Source organism: Lepidochelys kempii, chromosome 1, assembly GCF_965140285.1.
Source record: "Lepidochelys kempii isolate rLepKem1 chromosome 1, rLepKem1.hap1, whole genome shotgun sequence".
Taxonomy (NCBI): Eukaryota; Metazoa; Chordata; order Testudines; family Cheloniidae; genus Lepidochelys; species Lepidochelys kempii.
The window spans coordinates 145,866,279-145,889,787 of NC_136380.1; the positions used below are offsets into that span (position 1 = coordinate 145,866,279).

The following is a 23,509-nucleotide window of genomic DNA, read 5'->3' on the forward strand; positions in this document are numbered from 1 at the left end:
CCTGAAGCAAATACTCACCAGCAACCACACACCACACTACATAACCACTAACCCAGGAACCTATCCTTGCAACAAAGCCCGTTGCCAACTGTGTCCACATATCTATACAGGGGATACCATCATAGGGCCTAATCACATCAACCACACTATCAGAGGCTCATTCACCTGCACATCTACCAATGTGATATATACCATCATGTGCCAGCAATGCCCCTCTGCCATGTACATTGGTCAAACTGGAAAGTCTCTACGTAAAAGAATAAATGGACACAAATCAGATGTCCCTCCTCCTGCCCTCCCTCCCCACCTCCCCGCTCTCCTGCTGGTAATAGCTCATCTTAAGTGATCACTCTCCTTACAGCGTGTATGGTAACACCCATTGTTTCATGTTCTCTGTGTATACAAATCTCCCCACTGTATTTTGCACTGAATGCATCCAATGAAGTGAACTGTAGCTCACGAAAGCTTATGCTCAAATAAATTTGTTCGTCTCTAAGGTGCCACAAGTCCTCCTTTTCTTTTTGCAAATACAGACTAACATGGCTGCTACTCTGAAATCTACCATTTAATGATCACTTTCACCCAAGTTGCCTTCCACTTTCAAATTCTCAACCAGTTCCTCCCTATTTGTCAAAATCAAATATAGAACAGGTTCTCCCCAGTAGCTTTCTCCACCTTCTGAAATAATAAATTGTCTCCAATACATTCCAAGAACTTGTTGGATAATCTGTGTCCTGCTATGTTGTTTTCCCAACAGATGTCTGATCATCTTTTGCACCTGTGAGCTCTGCGGTCAGAACAGTCATATGGCAATTTTCTTTTTGATAAAAGCTATGTAGTGGAAGGAAACAGGGGTGTTTTTAACCACACTGGATCCTAGGAGGCAAGAACTTTGTCTGCCAGGTAAATGACTTGTGACTGCCACAGGTGGGATAAGTCTCAGAAGCTGAACCTATAAGACTATGTTATTTTGTACAGAAGTTTTATAAGATAATAGCCTAGAGGTTGTCTTTGGGCATGTCTACACTTACCTCCGGAGCGATCAATCCAGCGGGGGTCAATTTATCGCGTCTAGTGAAGAGCGCTCTACCGTTGACTCCAGTACTCCACCAGAGTGAAAAGTATAGGCGGATTCAATGAGGGAGCATCAGCAGTCAACCTACCACAGTGAAGACACCGTGGTAAGTAGATCTAAGTAAGTCGACTTCAGCTACGTTATTTTGGCTTCCCATAGGACTAATATTCATCAAGAAAATGAGGACATGAGCCTGCAGTGTTTACTTAAATAAATCTCCCATTGCTCTCAATGGATCTTGAGAGTGGACTTCAGATCAGACAGAGGCAGTACATCCAAGTCAGTGAAAGACAGCAGTGCATCCTTTCCTTGGGGAAAAAAAATGGAAAACGCCAGCTGTTTGTTCAGATTCAAATTACATTTCAGACAGTTGCTTATTTTAAGAGCTAACTATAGATTCAACAGCTTAAATAAAAATGATGAAAATGTAAACATAATGTTTAATAGACAAATAGTTACTCATTATTGCAATGCCTTGCTTAATCTTTTGTATTGTATAGTTTCTTGCATATAAATTTATGACAAGAACAAAATGCAGTACCTGAAATTTGCATGAATTTTGTACTGTTTCCTAGGGGAATACTTAAGATGAGATCAGCATTGCCTATTATGGAAACTGAGCAATGTGCTACCACGGGTCTAATGTTGTTAGTAACTCAGTTTGTGATGGTGTCAGATTTACAGCATAACATCCAGCCAATATTAACAGTAGCACAACTTCTTTCAAAGCTTATGAGGCAACTGTCATAGATGTCAAGTATGGCGTATTTTGCTGAAAGCGGGGGAAATAATTTTCTCTTACCTATCATCCTAAAATTACTTCCAGCAAGATGCATGGATTATTTCATTCTTCATATAGGCTTTCATTTTTCTTGGCCATGTTTGTGTCTGTGAGCAAAATACCAAAGTCAGATGGCATATAATATATATCTGGCAACAAACTTTGCACATTTGCCTAGTTTAGATGGCAGTAATAATACTTAGCATTTATATAACTTCTCATCCACAGATCTCAAATTACTTTACACAGGTGAATGAGCATTATTATTCCCATTTTACAGATGGGGAACATGAGACACAAAGGGTGTAAGGTCCATAATTTACCACAAGTCACACAGCTCATCAAATGCTGAACCAGGAATAAAATCCAGTTTTCCTGACTCTGTTCTTTGCTATATCCTCTGGACCTTTCCAAAGGCATAACATTGAATTATTTATATATTTCTGTCAGTTAGTTATTTCTGGAGATCTGGCAAATTAGTGAAACAGAACCAAATATTTTCAAAAGTTCCCACAAACTGAAAATTCTGAGATACTTCAGTTTCATTGAAACTTTCATTGAAGAATTATATTACAGATTTCCAACTTTCATTATTTTGTAATTTCAAATTTTTGTTTTGGAATATCAATTTTTCATTTCAAATTTTATTTTTTTAGGTTTCTCCATTTTTATATTTTTACATTATTTCAACACCTTTCATCAGTAATTATAATACATAATGTGCACTAAATGTCAAACTGTTTTATTACAACACAAACCAGAGATACTTTGATCTAAACAGAAGATAAAATGTGTAATAAGGTAAATAAAATTACCACTATTTCACTGTCATATTATGACATGTCAGTAGTAGTAGTTCACGTAAGTACTGAAATAATGTAAAAATAATATATAAATGAAAGAAACAACAAAGTGAATTTATTTTTGGAGCTGGGTTGGTCCCAGGATATGAGAGAGACAAGAAAGGTGAGGTAATATCTTTTATTACAGATATTTCCTCACCTACCTTCTCTCTCTCAAAATGGAAAAGTTGAAATTCTGAAATAAAAAATAAAATATTGTAATATGAGAATAGTTTTCCATGGGCTTTTTTTCAAAATCACACTTTTTGAAATCTTTTGATTTTGAGGGGAGGAAAAGACATGCTCTGTTGAAAAAAGTTTTAACAAAAAAATTTGGACCAGCTCTACCCACGTCCCTCAAAGTAGCTATTAATGCTATGTACAGTAATCCTCTGTCTCTTAGTAGTTTTACTAATGAATGCAATGTCTGATGTAACTAAGAGTGAAAGTTTGGGAGGCACCAAGAGAAGGAAGGGAGAGTGTGTTAGAGGGAAGCACAATGTCAAGATATGCAACAGTGCAGAAACCAATCACAAATTAGGGCTTGTTTGTATGTCATCTTCCACCAGTGTTTTCCCCAGGAAATTAGAGGGGGCTACACAACTAGTTGACCACTGCAGAAGGATGGGGGAGTTCAGGAGGGTTGTACACTTGCAACTTCCTCTGAAAGATGGGAGCAACACTTAATTTTGATTGTGGCCAGCGCTGGGAAGCCTGACTCACATGAGTGTGTTGATGAAAAAGGACTGAGGACTTTAAGAGCTCGGTGGGTTACCTCAGGAAACTCATGTTCCACTGATAACCCATTATCTACAACTGGCTTTTGTGAAAATGAGTGCTGCACTTCCTTGTCACTTGACAAGTCCCAGGTTTTGACCAGTTAGTTCTTCATCTGGCAAAACTAGCTGGTGCCTTGACTCCAAATCACTGTTATGAAGTGCCTGAAACAGCGCGAAGTTGACCATGCTAGTTAAGGAGGGACATGTTTATTGGCTGCCAGTGCTCAGACACATGCTGGGCTGCATCCACTGGCATACATACATCTGGGGGTGAGTGCATGGGAATGCAGACCTGAGGTATTGATTCTGTGTGTGTGTGATTTCACCCCCTGACAATGCTCTGCCACACAGAAGAAAAGGTACTCTCCTTCCAAAAGGTCACATATCATAGAGCACCTGCGTCATAGAGAGCTGAAGGGTACAGGAGACCCCAGCTTATTTTTGCTTTATGAGGGAGACTCTAGGAGGGCATACATGCATGTGAATACCTTCGCTGTGCCTCACATTTTCACTTCCCCAGCGCCATCCAGTGTATCCTCAGACTGACATACGTATGGTCTGCAACATGTATCTCATGCTGGGGGACGAGGAAGGGATTTGGGTAATGCAGTTTCAGATAATAGGGTTTCAGATAAATGGGATTGTATTGTTATTGGTTGTTTTAAAACATGTTTTGGGTCAATCGTGGCCAGTCCCTTATACTGAGGATAAATGTAAAGAAGCCTGAAACAACAGAAGTAGCACCCAAAAGACAGACATGTGGAAAACCTGAATCCCATGGCCCCGTGGGGGGGTGGGGTCAAATATAGGGGCTAGAGTTTTGATTGATGGATCTCTTTTGTGTGAAACCAAGGAAGAGCACAAGCTGAAGCAGTGAGAGAATACCAAGCAGACAGTAACAGAAGGCTAGTAATGTGGCCCTGAGAGAAAGCTAAGAGAAAAAGCTTTTTGGATACTGAGTGAAGGCTGGAAAGGCAGATTTGGAACAATGAACAAAGGAAGTATCTCCTGCTGTTTGATTTCTGGTGTGTTTAAGGAAATAGGACTTTTAGGCATTCTTTATAAAGAACTAAATTGCATCAAAGAAATACTGATATCACTTTCTCCTCCTAACTGGCTCATCCTCCAAGATCCTGAAATTTTGGCTAGCCGCTTGGGTCAAAAAAGGTAGCTGCATGAAATGTGTTGTGTATCTAAATGCATGTGTATTAACCATAGGAACATATTCACTGTAAGATGCTGCATGCTGGCGAACATAATCAAAACTCTTCACTCCATGACAATGGGCTCTGAGCTTTGGGGGCCTTCTAAAGAAAAAGACAGGATAGATGAATAAGGTAACGGCAATGTCACTTGTTAAAACAAATAACATGAATGAGAAGGGATATAAAAACAACAATGACAATACTGTATTGTCAGTGGGCTAAATTCTCAGCTGACATAACATAATTGAAATCAGTGAAGCTGGGCCAATTTGCATCCTGTATTGACTTAAATGAAACTACCAATTCACACCAGCTGCTAACCTGACCCAATGTGACTTTAGTAGGACTTTGTTTTTAGTCATCTGTGGTCAAAGGCACCATTCCAGTTTTGGCCATCACATTTCAAGAAAATATATTGCAGGAATTGAAAACGCAGAGGGAAGGGGAATGGGAACCAACATGGCTTGCGATATAAGAGAACTCACAAAAAGGATTTGTAAAGTCCAGAATGGTTTAGTTTGTGTAGGTGATGTGTCAGAGGGATTGGTGCTTGCATTTAGGAGTTATAAACATATTTTACCAGTAAAAGTAGGATTTTAGCATCGGTAAAATAACACTTGTTTAATAGCACATAACTTAATTCACAGGAAAAAAAAATTCTGAAGTGAGAAATCCATGTTTGCTAGCAAAAATCTCAAAATACCCACTGGACCCACAGTGGTTTAAATATTTTCCACTTGCATTTTCTTATTACTCTAGTGTTAAGTGCTATTTGGTATATGAACTCACAGATTTACTATGCTTACTAGTCACTAAACAAAAAGTCAAAAGCATGCATGAAGGTCAGAATATACAGTAATAGAACATGAACTTTTTTGCATGTTTATTTTTGTTAAAAATTGTAATGAGCATCTAAAAGCTTCCCATCATCTGCCAAGATCCTTAGGTTTTTCAATTTAACACATTAGGATTTGCACGTGCCCATGCAGTATTTCAGCAGCTTTAGTACATAAAAGCGTCAAAACTAATTCTTCTTGCTATTGCACTAGGAATCCAATCTATCTCCTGACTCTGCGAGGACTTTTAATATAGCTGTCAGCAGGGGAAGTCACTAGGTATGTGTTCACAGAAACTGCTCCTGTTATTGGTTCTTAGATTTCCCCTGGAGAATTATTCATCGCAAAATTCAGTTTCTAAAGCAGGAAGAAGTCTTTTCTGTTGCTTTCCCAACAAACTCTAGTCTATTGATCAATAGGAATCTGAGAATTTAGAATAAATTAACAGCAATAAAAATGTCTTTAATTTCGGGGAGGAGGAGAAGGCAGTGTAGAGAGATGCTTTAAAAACTCTGCATCATTAGTTTGATAACATTTTTCACATTCTATCTTAAGGCTTTAATGGATTTTTATTTACATAATTTGTTTCATAGCGGTAGTGTAAAAGTGTGCGTTAAACCAGATTCTGAGAATGGACAATTTCCTTATAGGGTCTTGAACCTCATTTTCAGCTAGAAGCAGACATGATTTTGTGCCTACTGACATTTACAACTATAAAATTATATGCAAATCCTTTTTACACACACACACACACACACCCCTAACTAGGCAGCTAGATATGTACAGCAATCCTATGTTTATATGGAAAGGTGGGGCTGTGCACCTATTAAGGCATCAGAATGTCCACGTACTTTCTGGTTGAAAATTAGGCTCACAGAGAATCAAGGGAATCTTAATTACACAGCTTTGTTGCTTTTGGGTATACCCTGGTCTCTTAATTGTTTTCTATCTTTGTTATAGGCCATTTGAATCTCATTTTTGTGCTCCACAAAATAAAGACAGATACATATAAGTATGATTTTGGTTATGATGATGATTATATATTGGAGAATGAGTGACTGAATGGTGGTATGTCTTCTCTTTCTTAGACTAAGCATTATGTTTGAATACTAGGGGTTACATTTTGACTTACTGAGATATTCATCACCTCAGGCTTCTTGTAACCAGAGCATCTTGGTCTTCGAGGCCAGCAAAATGTTTATTTACTGTGTGAATGACTACAGCCTTTGAGGAGAGGTTATTTATTTTGCCTAAGGCAGCAAATATCCTAGAGCTGAATTAGTGTTATTCTTCCCTTTGAAATAGCTAAACAGCTAAATGTCAGAAGGAAAGTGTATTCAGTGGTGTTTTATCTGTGTTGGTCCCAGGATATTAGAGAGACAAGATGGGTAAGGTAATCTTTCATTAGACCATCTTCTGTTGGTCAGAGAGAGAAGCTTTAGAGCTTATACACAGCTCTTCTTCAGGTCTGGCACAGATATTATGATGATGAGCTCCATAGAAACGCTAATAAATGTAAGACCTAGATTTTAATTTTAGGAATGGGCTATGAAAGGATTGGTGAATAAGCTGTACCACCATGAGTAGTACTAGCTGCTAATGTATCTTTCAGATACCTTTGAGTCAAAATTCCTTCCTCCCTTTTTCTCTGGGGTAGAAAGAGAGGGGGATACTAATTTACTGCTGGTATATGTCAGTAACAACTTATAATGAGCTGGTTGGAAAACTGTGGCTGAAACAGGTTTTTTTCTCCTTTTACCAACGGCCATCTCAATTCAACTCCCCCCCCCACCCCGATTGTAACAATTTCAATGAAAATTCTCAGGAAAACTAAGTTTCCCAACACTGAAATGTTTTAGACTTTTTTTTTTCAGAATTGGGGGGAGGTTCATTTAATTTAGAAATGAAATTTGCTTTGATGTTTATTGGTTCACTTTTATATTGTTTAGGTTATTTCATGACATCTCAGCAGTAGTAATGCATTGCAACACACCACAGCATAACAACCTTCCATGCCTTTATATTTATGACAAGACTATATGACTATTATGTTGTAAATTGACAAAACATAACATATTATGCACTCCCACTACTGAGATGTTATGAAATAATATAAAAATGTTTAATAAATTTCTAAATGAAAATTTCCAAACAAAACTTTTTTTGTAATTTCCATGTTTCCAGGAAAGATTGAAAATATTTTTCATTCTGATTTTTAACTAAGGCTACGTTCACACTATAGACTTTATGGCATCATAGCTGTAAGGTCTCCTGTGTAACAGCTCTATGCCTGCAGGAGGGAGCTCTCCTGCCAAAATAATTAAATCACCCCCAACAAGGGGTGGGAGAGCATCTCCTGCTGAAATAGCACTGTCCACACTGGCACTTTTGTTGGTCAAACTTATGTTGGTCGGGGGGGAGTGATTTTTCACACCCCTGACTGACAAAAGTGCTAGCATAGACAGCGCCTAAAATGAACATGAGTTTTCCAATGACATGGAAATTCTGGGTTTAGACCCGCTCTGCCTACAACACTTGATGCAATAATTATGCAGTGTGGCCAGCAAGCTGGGGATGAAGCCATGGATCCTTCTGTTCCTTGTCTACACCCCACCTACCTTCTCTAAAAGCCAATATTTGTATTCACCAGGTTTAGGCAGCATGAATACAGGAGTTATTCTCCCCATACCGTTCTGCCCAACTCCTTATTCACCTGTGTGAGGCATAATTCAAGTCATAGTTCATATCCCTATGTAAGTAAATTCAGAGGTACATGTGGTTAGAGGCTGGGGCAGAATGCAGCCCCTATGCTCCAGACTGCAAGGAAAGGTGTGAGAAGGGAGCAGAGACAGGTGGAGAGTGGGTGAATTGACTAACAGCTAGCCAGCATGGAGGAGAGAAGTAAATTGCATTCTGTGAAAGTAACTTGGTTCCACCCTGTCATAAATATAAAGGGAAGGGTAACTACCTTTTTGTATACGGTGCTATAAAATCCCTCCTGGCCAGAAGAAAAACCCTTTCACCTGTAAAGGGTTAAGAAGCTAAGGTAACCTAGCTGGTACCTGACCCAAAATGACCAATGAGAGTACAAGATACTTTCAAAGCTGGAGGTTGGGGGGACAAAGAGTTAGTCTGTTTGTGTGATGCTTTTCACCTATGCAAATTGGTGAGGATTCTTATCAAGCCTTCTCTCCGAAAGGGGTAGTAGGGCTTGGGGGGATATTTTGGGGGAAGACGTCTCCAAGTGGTCTCTTTACTTGTTCTTTGTTTAAAATGCTTGGTGGTGGCAGCATACGGTTCAAGGACAAGGCAAAGTTTGTACCTTGGGGAAGTTTTTAACCTAAACTGGTAAGAAAAAGCTTAGGGGGTCTTTCATGTAGGTCCCCACACCTGTACCCTAGAGTTCAGAGTGGGGAATGAAACTTGACACACCCCTTCCCAAATCAGGAGGGGTGCAGGAGAGGAATTGTGCCTGAGATACATACCTCTGAATCAAAACACCTGCTGGTGCTATTCCTGTGACAAGGCAGTTTACAGCCCTTGTTCATTATTGTGCTTAAAGATTTCTCTGGGACTGATTCTGATATCCTTCCTCACTTGGAACAGTACTTTATTCTATGAAATATCCCATTAACTTTTTGGGGGATTACTTGTGGTGGAAAGTGCTAATTAACATGGTATGGATATTAGAACCTGTCCCCCTCTGACTAATTTTTCCCAGCTATAAAGTGGAGAGGCACACTTTACTTAACACACGAGGATTTAAGATGTCCACAGCCAGCAGGTGGTGTTTCTTCACTTTAGCCTGGGAACCTGAGCATCACATGGTCTAGAAAACTAGGTGTACTTTATTAAAACAATTGTTGCTGTGGAAAAGTATTATGTATCAAATACTGACTATCTTTATAGGTATGGGCTTGGAGCCCAGGTTGCAGTAGCTTCTGTAGCCCCCACACAGAGAAGTGTTGGAGTCACAGAAAAATCATACAGCTGAATCTTAGTCCTTGTTGTTATCCCCTATCATGCTGTCATAACCATCTATAGGATTGGCCAGACTGGTACAGAGTTCCCCGTGGCAGGAATAATAGGTCTGTCCAGCCCTCAGGAATTGGATCTCTGGGTTTAATAGTTCTTCTTGTAACTAATTCTCCAAGGTCTATGTCAAGGTTTTCTTCTCTTCTTGTTTTTTGATCACATCAGACAAAACTCTACCTGAATAATTGGCTTATGTTATCATGACTTAGGATAGAACTTTGCTGAAGCTGTACCTGGTTCCATTCCTCTCCAGTGAAACAGTGCCAAGCTAACACTTGGCTGGCTGGGCCAATAGGCAGCCGTTTTGAGCAGCTGCTATTAATGCAATTGCAGAAATTGGCAGAGTCCCACATTAAAGTGGTTTCCCATTTTAAAACAACGTCAGAGGAAAGCAACTACTAATCCTTAAAAGGAGAGAGAATGTTTAGGAGGTTGGGTGGGGGGGGGTTAATATTTAATTTTGTTTTTGTTTTTTCCAGATGAAGTAATTTAATGTAAGTAGGTAGAAAAAAAGTTGATTTACAAATCATTACCTTGGAAAGAGAGAGGTAAAAATCTTTGCACGAAAATATCAACACTAGAGACGAGAACAAATCAAACCCCCAAATCTGAACAGCTGAAAGATTTGGTCAAGTTTGGAACCCTAACTCTGATCTGTCTTCACATCAAAAAGTGTGTGTGTGTTTGTTTTTCTTACAAAGGTGGCTAACTTGAGTTAGCTATCTCAGTGTAAAATCATAGTGAAGAGGAGGTCCAGATAGCTTTCAACTTGACATAGCTACTCGAGGTGAACCCTCCACCTTGGATCCAAATTTGGGGCATAATTGTCCCATGGTTCTCAGGGTGCAGGTGCAACAGAAAGTATTGCTTGTCCCTTAAGCCACTGCATGAGCTATCTGGAGCTTGGGTTCAGGTATCCAGGAATAGCAGCTGGGTAGTAGGCAGGGAACAGGTAGAGGCTTTGCTCCTTCTGCATTCTTCCTCCATGTGCATTTTAGTTGGTTCAGGATGGGATAAAAGTTCAACTCACAGCCTTTTTATACCATGTATAGATCATGTTTAATAATGTGGTAAGATACTGTACCTAGAAGTCTAATAATTTTGGAAAAACCTATGATTATAAGATAGATGTAGATTCAGAGCTTTGTTTCAAGCCCCCACACTTATATCCTCATTTTTCCAAATTCTTCCTATGAATAAGCATATACAATCAGTGTATGTTCTGCCCAGTTATCATAGGATTACAAGGCACTGAAAGACTAGATGACCCTAACCTCCTGCCATGATGCAGAATTTGTTGTGTCTAAACCATCCAAGACAGGTGGCTATCCAGCTTCCTTTTGAAAACCTCCAGTGAAGGAGTTTCCACAACCTTCCTAAGCAGTCTGTTCCATTGTCCTACTGTTCTGATAGCTAGGAAGTTTTTCCTGAGATTGAATCTAAATCTGCTCTGTTGTAGTTTAAACCCATTGCCTCTTGTCCTGCCCTCTCTGGCAAGAGAGAACAAACTTTTCTTCGCTGATATGTGCTTCATATTCTTCAGATCAGTTTTGTTTCAGAATACCTTCAAGCTCAAACAGTATGCAATTTAATTTAATTCAGTTTTGATTTAAAGCTGTGGTTTATTTCAATCTTTATTGTTTTTACTGTACATCACTTTCATTGCTAATTACCGGGATACACATTTGCACATCTAATAGAAATAATAACATGAATGGAATGAAAATTCCTTGTACATAGTAAGTCCTCTGAGAACATACTCTCTTATGAGGAACTTGATTTTTATCTGTTCACCCAAAAATTACACTGCCATCAGAGGGATTATGCAAGTTCTGAGATTCCTCCAAAGGCATTTCTAAATTAATCAAGGAGGGAATTCCTTGAAAATTTTTGAAACATATTGAGAGGAAGTATTTTGAGGATTTCTGAATTCTTATTAGCAGGCCCAAAGGCCAAACCCAAAAGCATTTTTAGCCTGTACAGAGAACAGATACTGGGAGTGAATGGTCCATTTTGGGCACCTGTGAGCCTTTTAATATTATGAGAAACAACAAGAAAAAACAATATAATATAAAGAGACTCCTTGGTATTTGTGTACAAATAGAACGCTGTAACTATGGGTCAAACACTGTGCTTTGTTTATAGTCCCTTATGAGCATAAAAAGTGAATCAGAGCGTAATTCTACCAGCCTTACTCATCTTGGTCTTGATTGCAAGTTGCCAGTCTGCCTTCATTAAGAAGTAGTGCATAGCTGTGATGCCCCAGGAGCAAAGCAATGGAGTCAATTCAAGGCTTCTTCTCAGTTGCTCTGTGGAGGAAAGAAGATACATAAACTCATTTTCCAGACATAGCTTGATTTCCCTCTTCATGTCAGCTCAGCTACACTGGCCAGCACTTTGAGGAATGCAGACTCTCTTGCATGATAGGAGGGATAGCAGCAACAGGCTTCTCTTCTTCTGGCCTTGTGACTCACAATATGAATAGCCCATATGCGGAGAGAGAGGGGATGTCTTTACACCCCTAACTTCCCTGTGCCAGTGAATAAGCTGGCTCACGGCTGAGTGTTTACTATAAGAGAGACTCATTTATTTCAATAATACTTTGTTCCTGGAATAGTACTACTCAAGGTGAGTAAGGGTAGAATAATCTGACCCTGAGTCTCTGGGTATGTAGTGGAGTGGCTGATCTTGAGTGCTGTTAGCCTAGTATGGGGGACAGGAACACACAAATTGCCCTACCTTGTAGGAATGAAATGCAGAGCTGCACAGGAGTGGTATGGCCCTCTTGTAAATAATATCATCATTCGCGCCACTCAAAGGAGCTCCACAGCCTGGAGCCAGGTAGTGTTAGTTGCTTCTATGTAACAATAATAAGTAATATCATTACTAGCTTTGGGTAAATTTTTATGTGTGAAACCTTTTTACACCGAAAAAAATGCAGATTGGGGTCAACCAAAACAATTTGCTAATTTGGGTCAATTGTGGCAAATTGTTTCAGTTGAAAAAAATAAAGATTTTTAGTTTTGGAAACACATTTCATTTTGGAATTTTCCTCTATTTGATTTTTAAAACAAAATTTAAAAATGTAAAAATACAAACAACCCTCCGCCCCCGAAAATGAAATGATTTGTTTGACCCCAAACAAACCTTTTTTAAAAAAAATTGTTTCCAGATTGGCCAAGGAACCCAAAAATTGGTTATCACACTGCTCTAGTAATTACATGGTAATTAACTTTTATCTAGTTACATGAATTTTACACACTAATGAAGGTGTTTTTACATATGTGTGATTTAATTTACAAGTATCTCAATGTAAAGATTTCCAAAGTTAGCAGTGCTAAAGTTACTATATAAATCTATCAAAACCTGTTTTTTTTTAAATCTAATCTAATGCTATATATTTAAATAACCATTCGAAAATCCTTATCCTATTCTATTTGTAGTATTTCTTCTGTTGGATGCCTGGCTCCTGGTATACTCAGTAACTAGTTAGTAAACCTGATTGCTAGGCCATTGATTTAAATCCATTATTTCTCCATTCATTTTTGTGATGAATGCTCTGAGAGGTAGCAATTAAAGCAATATATTTTGATTTAACAATGTCATATCATTATGTACCCACCTGTATTTATTGCAACTGCCAACTAAATGAAAGTTCAGTCTTAAAAATTCCATGCTGAGAAATACAATCCACTATTTAAAGATTCATTGAACAGAAACAAAATTTAGATTGATTTCATTTCTCTCCCCACCCCCAGCTTTTAAAGGTCATATGTAGTTTATAGCCCGTAAGCCTAATTGCACTAAATATTTGGGAGAATGGAAGATACTCTCTTCAGCTTCATCATTTTTTTCCCTCCATTAAATTTAATACCACACACAATTTTGTTCCTTTTTTTTTTCATTGATGTGACTATATATATATATATATATATATATATATCTATGCTTGCCTGAATAAATGGCCTGGATTCTGATTAAGTGTTCCTTTGTCTTGATAATGTTCCCTGGGATATTTTATTGCCCTGGATTTCTTTAGCTTTCATTTGCATTCACACTGCATAAAACAGTATAGTAAACTGCAATCCTACAACCTCTAACTCAAATTGTGTATTTCAAAGCTGTCCACTGTTATATGTGCATACCTTTTAAAGAAATCCCCACCAATATATGACTCCAGACCTACAAACAACTTACATGCATAACTTTGCTCACATGAGTGGCCGTATTGAATTCATTGGGACTACTGACAGGCCTAAATGTATGCATGTGCATAAGTGTTTTCAGGATCAGGGCCAAAAGGTTTTATCACCTTCAAAGTCAGCCATATGGATAAAAGTGCATACATCTGTGAAGTTTTAATCCAAAAAGTCTCATCTGTCAAAATAAGTGATCAGTAAATCACTAAACTTGAGATTAATAATGTCACCTTTGAAAATTTATCATCTTTTTTACAATAGTGCCTCGGGGCCAACCAAGAGTGGGGATCCCATTGTGTAAACAGGTACACTGTACAAACACAGAATAGCAAAGGATCTGTACCTGGAAGAGTTTACAATCTAATTAGACTAGACAGAGACAGGGACACGACATAAAAGCCAAATGAACAATGTGATGGCAGCAAATGTTATGTTAAGTACCATCCCCAATAATAAATAAACAATGGAAGTAAGAATGAAAAGAAAAGGGAATGAGAGGGAAAGACCAGTGAAGAGGGTAAGATGGGCAGGTGTGAAGTGAAGGCTTTGGCTGTTTGCTCCAACCCTCTACCTCACAAACAGCACAGGACAAAGAAAGTCCAGTCAAATGTGTAGAAAGTTCTCTGAATGTCCAGAGGTCTCTGCTTTCGCTGCTTCTCCTCTGACTATTTGTAGTCTCTGGCTAGTTCCCCTCTGCAGGCTTACCCAGGGTTGAATAATGGGGGAAGCATCGCCTGGTCCAAATGCCCCCAGAGTGGAAAAGTCTCCCCTGCACATTTCTGGGTCCAGGGGACTGCTTGAGGGAGAGATGGCCCTGGCTGGGATCATTTTACCCCCTTCTCCTATGCAGCATTCCCTGCTTTGGCTGCTTCTGTACCTCCCAGCAGCAATCTCTAGCTGGCTCCTCTTTGGAACCCTCCATTTGTGGGTGCCCAACTGGAGACTCCTTAAGGGATGTGATTTCAGAGGGTAGCTTTTCGGCACTTTCAGAAAAAGAGGTGTTTCAAGTTGGATGCCAATAAACTGAGGCACTCAGAACCACTAGTCACTCTTGAAAATTGAGGTAATTATTTTGGAAGAAATTCCCTAAGCCCTCCTTTTCATGAAAGAAACTTTCCCCTTACCAACCAGACTTACAGGGTTTATCCTTCTCTCACTGAAATAACCAATGGAAATTTTGTCATTCGCTTCAATGGGAAGAGGATAAAGCCTATAATATATGCTTTTTAATAATGAATTTCAGATCAGTGGAAATGCTAATGTAATGAGGAACTTAAAAGACAAATCAGGGTAGCTAAGTCCCTATTGCCCTTAAAGACCAATGCAATTCATTATGCTGCACTTCAGGTTACAAGTTAGCATTTACTTCACCTTGAGGGTTTAAAAGCAACCATTTTATAACTGTATTTCGTTATGCGCAGCTGTGACCTAGTTCTAATGGGCCTCACAGCACTGCTTCCCAAGCTGGCATGAATGACCAAGCCACGGTTTTTCTGTTTGGAAGCTTTTTTGCACTGGCAATCACCTAGTATTTTGCCTTTTTAAATTATTCGTAAGAATAGCTAACCAACAAGCAATTAACTTATTGTCTAGAAAAACAAACAAACAGTGATTGATAAGGAGCCCTGTTAAGATTGTTGCAACAATATGCTCTAGAGTGGATAGGAGTTGGGGAAATCTACTTAGTGACATTTTCATGGCTTTTTTGTTTGTTTTTGTTTTTAAAGGTTGCAGATTCTTCAGACTCAAGCAAGAGAAACTGTAATTGCTACCAGCGTGAAGAAAAAAAAATGTATGGATTTTGGCCCTGATCCTGCAAACTGCATGTGCTTGGCTCAACAAATGAGTAGTCTCTCTGAAGCCAGTGGGACTATTCACGTGCACAACGCTAAGAACTTGTGCAAGTGTGTGCATGCTTTATGTCTGAGATCCCAATCCTGAACTCCCTTTCAGGCAAAGCTCCCATTTAGATTTAGGGGAAAAACGTGTCTCAGTATCCATTGAAAATGATTTTCAATAAGAGTTGGGGTCATTCTACAGAATTTAATAGAAAATTATGTCCCTTCTTTCCTTTCCCTGATCCCTACCTCCACCCCCAGGTATTTCTCACAACATAAGCAAAAATACATCCACAATAAGCTGTCATGGGATAAGAGGGAAGGTTCGCTCATGGATTGGTAACTGGTTAAAAGATAGGAAACAAAGGGTTGGAATAAATGGTCAGTTTTCAGAATGGAGAGAGGTAAATAGTGGTGTCCCCCAGGGGTCTATACTGGGACCAATCATATTCAACATATTCATAAATGATCTGGAAAAAGGGGTAAACAGTGAGGTGGCAAAATTTGCAGATGATACAAAGCTACTGAAGATAGTTAAGTTCCAGGCAGACTGCGAAGAGCTACAAAAGGCTCCCACAAGACTGAGTGACTGGGCAACAAAATGGCAGATGAAATAATGTTGATAAATGCAAAGTAATGCACACTAGAAAACATCCCAACTATACCTATAAAATGATGGGGTCTGAATTAGCTGTTACTACTCAAGAAAGAAATCTTGGAGTCATTGTGGATAGTTCTCTGAAAACATCCACTCAATGTGCTGTGGCAGTCAAAAAAGCAAACAGAATGTTGTGAATCATTAAGAAAGGGATAGATAATAAGACAAAAAATATCATATTGCCGCTATATAAATCCATGGTACGCCCACATCTTGAATATTGCATGCAGATGTGGTCGCTCCATCTCAAAAAAGATATATTGGAATTGGAAAAGGTTCAGAAAAGCACAACAACAATGATTAGAGGTTTGGAATGGCTTCCATCTGAGGAGAGATTAATAAGGCTGGGATTTTGCAGCTTGGAAAAGAGATGACTAAGGCAGGATATGATTGAGGTCTATAAAATCATGGCTGGTGTGGAGAAAGTAAATAAGGAAGTGTTATTTACTCCTTCTCATAACACAAGAACTAGGGGGCACCAAATGAAATTAATAGGCAGCAGGTTTAAAATGAACAAAAGGAAGTATTTCTTCACACAATGCACAGTCAACCTGTGGAACTCCTTGCCAGAGGCTGTTGTGAAGGCCAAGGCTATAACAGGGTTCAAAAAAGAACTAGATAAGTTCATGGAGGATAGGTCCATCAATGGCTATTAGCCAGGATGGGCAGGGATGGTGTCCCTAGCCTCTGTTTACCATCAGCTGGGAATGAGAGACAGGGGATGGAACACTTGATGATTACGTCTTCTGTTCATTCCCTCTGGGACACCTGGCACTGGTCACTGTCAGAAGACAGGATACTGGGCTAGATGGGCCTTTGGTCTGACCCAGTATGGCCCTTCTTGTGTTCTAATACATATAAAAAGCTGGGACAATTTTTCACCAGATTAATTGGCTTCTATAGTGTACTCTCCATCCTTTTATCTCTTTCTGTCTTTAGACTGTAAATACTTGAGTGCAGGGATTGTCTCTTTTCTATGTTTGGAAAATACCTAGCACAATGGGGCTCCAATCTTCATTGGGGCCCCTGAATGCTAACATAATATAAATATTTATTACTACTAATAATTTTTATCATAAATTGGGGGTGTTTTTAAAGCTAAAGAAAAGGAATCAATGTTATCTGTTAAATTGCATACATTTTACAGTAATGTCTGTGCAACCTTATTGGTTTAATACCTATAACATTTAATAGGTCTTTTCCATTTGGGTGAGTATGGGTCTCTTCTGATACTGAAATTCAAAATAGTAAGTAAGCAATATGCTCTGAACTCTTCAGATTATGCTGCCGAGTGTTTTACTGCTTAATCCATACTCTTGCTCTCTGAGCCCCCGTCTACACTACGGGGTTAGATCAAATTTAGCTGCGTTCGGTTGATTTTAAAATGGATGCATCCACACAACTAACCCCATTCTGTCTACTTAAAGGGCTCTTAAAATCAACTTCTATACTCCTCCCCAGCGAGGGGAGTAGCTCTAAAAATCAACCTTGCTGGGTCGAATTTGGGGTAGTGCAAATGCAAATCAACAGTATTGGCCTCCGGGAGCTATCCCAGAGTGCTCCAGTGTGACTGCTCTGGACAGCACTTAGAACTCCGATGCACTAGCCAGGTACTCAGGAAAAGCCCTGGGAACTTTTGAATTTCATTTCCTGTTTAGTCAGCATGGAGAGCTCAGCAGCACAGGTGACCATGCAGTAACCCCAGAATCGCAAACGAGCTCCAGCATAGACCGAAAGGGAGACACTGGATCTGATTGCTGAATGGGGAGAAGCATCTGTGCAGGCCGATCTCTGATCAAAAAGAAGAAATGCAAATATATTTGCCAAAATCTCACAGGGCATGATGGAGAGCGGCTACAACAGGGACACACAGCAGTGCCACATGAAAGTTAAGGAGTTAAGCAAGCCTATCAAAGTTAAGGAAGCCTATCAAGAGAAAAAGGAGGCAAATGGGTGCTCTGGGTCAGACCCCCATACATGCCGTGTCTATGATCAGCTGCATGGCATTCTAGGTGGGGACCCTACCACTACCCCACCACTGTCCATGGACACCTGCAAGGGGGGAGTCTCAGGCAACTGGGAGGAGGATTTTGTGGATGAGGAGAAGGAGGAAGAGAATGCACAGCAGGCAAGCGCTAAATCCGTTCTCCCCGGCAGGCAGGACCTTTTCATCACCCTGGACCCAATACCCTCTGAAGGCAGGATCCCTGACCCTGAAGCCAGAGAAAGCAGCTCTGGTGAGTGCGCATTTGTAACTACACTACAGAGTTTAAAAGCAATAGTATTTAATGTTTGATTTGCCCTGAAGAATTGGGATGCATTCGCGGCCAGTACAGCAACTGGAAAAGTTTGTTCACATGTCTGGGGATGGAGCGGGAATCCTCCAGGGATATCTCCATGAAGCTCTCCTGGAGGTACTCTGCAAGCCTTTTCGGAAGGTTTCTGGGGAGGGCTGCCTTATTTCGTCCTCCACGATAGTACATTTTACCACGGCAAGTCAGTAGCAAGTATTCTTGAATTATTGCAGCATAAAACATGGCAGTGAATTGCCCTGGGTTTTGGTCTCATTCAAGCAACATTTGGTCCATATCTTTCTGTTTTAGCCTCAGGAGAGTGATATCATTCATGGTCACCTGGTTGAAATAGGGGAATTTTTGTAAGAGAACAGTAGAAGGACCCCGTTCATGCTGGGCTGTTTGTGCTTGGCTAAAAGGGATCATCCCAGAGAATAGCCACGCAGTGGGGAGGTATGTGCTGCACATCCACCCGAAAACCACAGCCCCTCCTTTTAAATGTGAAACCCAAACCATTGATTCCTATGGGAAAGGATGGCACTGCAGTTTGAAACTATTCCCACATGTTATGCATAAGAAGCCAACCCCGTGTACCCTATTCCTTACCATGGCTGCCTGGAAACCGAATTCTTTTGCCCAGCTGTGTGAGATGTGTCACCATATCGGCAGGCGCTCAATATAAAAGGCAAAATGTGACCTTGTACCTAAACCACATGTGCTGGCTGCTGTGAATTGCTTGATTCACTGTGAAAGAGTCTCCCTTTTGTTCTCAGAAATGTATCCTCTTAAATTTTACTCTCCCTTTTTATCTCCCCCCCCCTCCCCCAGTGCAAATGTTTCTACACTACCCCTATCATCTCCGTCCCTGAGGTTATCACAGATTAGAAGGCAAAAAAAACCACACTCGCAATGACATGTTTTCCGAGCTCATGCAGTCCTCCCGCACTGATAGGGCACAGAATATGCATGAAGGTATTCAGTGTTAGAGGCCTGTCAAGGTTCCTCCCCCACTCTGAACGCTAGGGTACAGATGTGGGGACCTGCATGAAAACCTCCTAAGCTTATCTTTAGCAGCTTAGGTCAAAACTTCCCCAAGGAACAAAATATTCCACCTTTTGTCCTTGGATTGGCCGTTACCACCAACAAACAAATACTGGTTACTGGGGAAGAGCTATTTGGAAACGTCTTTCCCCCCAAAATACTTCCCAAAACCTTGCACCCCACTTCCTGGACAAGGTTTGGTACAAAGCCTCACCAATTTACCTAGGTGACCACAGACCCAAACCCTTGGATCTGAGAACAATGAAAAAGCATTCAGTTTTCTAACAAGAAGACTTTTAATAGAAATAGGAGTAAATAGAAGTAAAGAAATCCCCTCTGTAAAATCAGGATTGTAGATACCTTACAGGGTAATTAGATTCAAAACATAGAGAATCCCTCTAGGCAAAACCTTAAGTTACAAAAAAGATACACAGACAGAAATAGTTATTCTATTCAGCACAATTCTTTTCTCAGCCATTTAAAGAAATCATAATCTAACACATACCTAGCTAGATTACTTACTAAAAGTTCTAAGACTCCATTCCTGGTCTATCCCCGACAAAAGCAGCATATAGACAGAGACCCTTTGATTCTCTCCCTCCTCCCAGCTTTTGAAAGTATCTTGTCTCCTCATTGGTCATTTTGGTCAGGTGCCAGCGAGGTTACCTTTAGCTTCTTAACCCTTTACAGGTGAGAGGATTTTTCCTCTGGCCAGGAGGGATTTTAAAGGGGTTTACCCTTCCCTTTATATTTATGACAAGGCCAGGAAAGCATTAAGTGAGTGTGAAGAGCAGAGGCTAATGGGGGAGCAAACAGACATGATGAAGCATCTGGTGGAGATGCAGGAAAGCCAACAGGAGAAGAGACCCTCGCTGCATCCATTGTATAACTGCCTGACCTCCCTAAGTTCCATATCCTTCTCACCCAGATACCCAAGAATGCCGGGGGGGGGGGGGGAGGCTCTGGGCACCCAGCCACTGCATTCCAGAGGATGGCCCAAGCAACAGAAGGCTGTCATTCAAACAGTTCGATTTATAGTGTGGCTACAAACAGCAATGTGGCCTTGTCCTTCTCTCCTCCCCGACCCCACCCAGGCTACCTTGTCAGTTCTCACTTTTTTCTTTTTAAATTAATAAAGAAAGAATGCATGGTTTCAAAACAATAGTTATTTTATTTCAAAGGGGGGAGAGAGGGTGGTTTGGTTACAGGGAATTCAAATCAACCCAGGGGAGCGGGTTTGCATCAAGGAGAAACACAAACACAATAATCACACCGTAGCCTGGCCAGTCATGAAACTGGTTTTCAAAGCCTCCCTGATGCACAGCATGCCTAGCTGTCCTCTTCTAATTGCCCTGGTGTCTGGCTGCTCAAAATCAGACACCAGGCGATTTGCCTCAACCTTCTACCCAGCCATAAATGTCTTCCCCTTACTCTCACAGATATTATGGAACACACAGCAAGCAACAATAACAATGGGAATGTTGGTTGTGCTGAGGTCTGACCTAGTCAGCAAACTGCTCCAGCAAGCTTTTAAACGTCCAAAGGCACATTCTACCACCATTGCGTACTTGCTCAGCCTATAGTTGAACTGCTCCCTACTACTGTCCAGGCTGCTTGTGTAAGGCTTCATGAGCCATGGGAGAAAGGGGTGGGCTGGGTCCCCAAGGTTAACTATTGGCATTTCAACATCCCCAACAGTAATTTTGTTGTCTGGGAAGTAAGTCCCTTCTTGCAGCTGCTCGAACAGCCCGGAGTTCCTAAATGTGCAAAGATCATGCACTTTTCCTGGCCATCCCATACTGATGTCGGTTAAATGTCCCTTGTGATCCACCAGTGCTGGCAGCACCATTGAGAAGTAATCCTTGTGGTTTATGCACTGGTTCGCAAGGCGGTCAGGTGCCAAGATGGGGATATGCATTCTGTCTATTGCCCCACCACAGTTAGGGAATCCCATTGCAGCAAAGCCATCCACTATGACCTGCACATTTCCCAGAGTCCCTACCTTTGATAGCAAAATGTCAGTGATTGCATTGGCTACTTGGATCACAGCAGCCCCCACATAGAATATCAGGGTTGGAAGGGACCCCAGAAGGTCATCTAGTCCAACCCCCTGCTCGAAGCAGGACCAATTCCCAGTTAAATCATCCCAGCCAGGGCTTTGTCAAGCCTAACCTTAAAAACCTCTAAGGAAGGAGATTCTACCACCTCCCTAGGTAACGCATTCCAGTGTTTCACCACCCTCTTAGTGAAAAAGTTTTTCCTAATATCCAATCTAAACCTCCCCCACTGCATCTTGAGACCATTACTCCTCGTTCTGTCATCTGCTACCATTGAGAACAGTCTAGAGCCATCCTCTTTGGAACCCCCTTTCAGGTAGTTGAAAGCAGCTATCAAATCCCCCCTCATTCTTCTCTTCTGCAGGCTAAACAATCCCAGCTCCCTCAGCCTCTCCTCATAACTCATGTGTTCCAGTCCCCTAATCATTTTTGTTGCCCTTTGCTGGACTCTCTCCAATTTATCCACATCCTTCTTGAAGTGTGGGGCCCAAAACTGGACACAGTACTCCAGATGAGGCCTCACCAATGTCGAATAGAGGGGAACGATCACGTCCCTCGATCTGCTCGCTATGCCCCTACTTATACATCCCAAAATGCCATTGGCCTTCTTGGCAACAAGGGCACACTGCTGACTCATATCCAGCTTCTCGTCCACTGTCACCCCTAGGTCCTTTTCCGCAGAACTGCTGCCTAGCCATTCAGTCCCTAGTCTGTAGCTGTGCATTGGGTTCTTCCATCCTAAGTGCAGGACCCTGCACTTGTCCTTATTGAACCTCATCAGATTTCTTTTGGCCCAATCCTCCAATTTGTCTAGGTCCTTCTGTATCCTATCCCTCCCCTCCAGTGTATCTACCACTCCTCCCAGTTTAGTAGACTTGCCAACTCCAAATTGATTCCCGACTGACTGGTAGCAGTCAGGTAGCAGTCGCAGGCATTGCAAGCTTCCACAGGGCTATCACCTCTCACTTCTCAACTGTCAGGGCAGTTCTCATCTTGGTATTCTTGCGCTTCAGAGTGGGGGAAAGCAACTCAGAGTTCCAGGAAAGTGGCCTTATGCATGCAAAAGTTTTGCAGCCACTGTGAATCATACCTGCAACACTATGCAGTCCCACCCATCTGTGCTTGTTTGCCTGGCCCAGAATTGGCGTTCCACTGTATGAACCAGCCCCACTGCCACCATGATGTCCCAATTGCCACAGCCCATGCTTTCAGGAAAGTCTGTGTCCAAGTTCTCATCAAAATCCTCCTTGTGCTGGCGTCTCTTAGCCCAGTTCTGCATATACTCCAGGATAATGCGCGAGGTGTTTACAATGCTCACAACAGCAGCGGTGACGGTGATCTGAGTGGGCTCCATGCTTGCCGTGGTATGGCATCTGCAGGAGAGCAGAGTTGCAGCAGAAATGCTGGATGACAACAGTTAGCAGACCTACTGCAAGTCTGATGACAGCAGCACGCAGGACACAGCAGCGGTGACAGTGAGCTGAGCTGAGCAGGCTCAATGATTACCATGGTACGGCGTCCACATGGAAAAAAGGCACGAAACGATTGTCTGCTATTGCTTTCATGGAGGGAGAGGCAACTGATGACATGTACCCAAAACCACCCGCAACAATGTTTTTGCCCCATCAGGCATTGGGAGCTTAACCCAGAATTCCAATGGGTGGAGGAGACTGCGGGAACTGTGGGATAGCTACCCACAGTGAACAGCTCCATAAGTCAATGCTAGCCACGGTAGTAAGGATGCACTCCGCTGGCTTAATGCACTTAGTGTGGACATACACAATTGACTGTATAAAATCGATTTCTAAAAATCAACTTCTATAAAATTGACGTAATTTCATAGTGTAGACATACCCTCAGTCTGACACT

General features: G+C 41.1%; 1 protein-coding gene across 3 annotated transcripts in view; it reads left to right on the forward strand.

Annotated features, from left to right (window-relative positions):
* LOC144930130 (uncharacterized) overlaps positions 1–23,509 on the forward strand; it is a 184,093-nt gene that overhangs the window by 33,640 nt on the left and 126,944 nt on the right. For 2 of the 3 annotated variants that reach the window (XM_078851201.1, XM_078851210.1), the window contains exons 1-3: positions 1,051–1,181; positions 15,480–15,544; positions 18,406–18,485. In XM_078851201.1, coding sequence (XP_078707327.1) covers positions 1,137–1,181; positions 15,480–15,544; positions 18,406–18,485 — 190 coding nt within the window. In that variant the 5' untranslated portion in view covers positions 1,051–1,136. Of the gene's footprint in view, positions 1–1,050; positions 1,182–15,479; positions 15,545–18,405; positions 18,486–23,509 lie in introns of those variants that run through there. The other variant, XM_078851204.1, reaches the window with a different exon arrangement.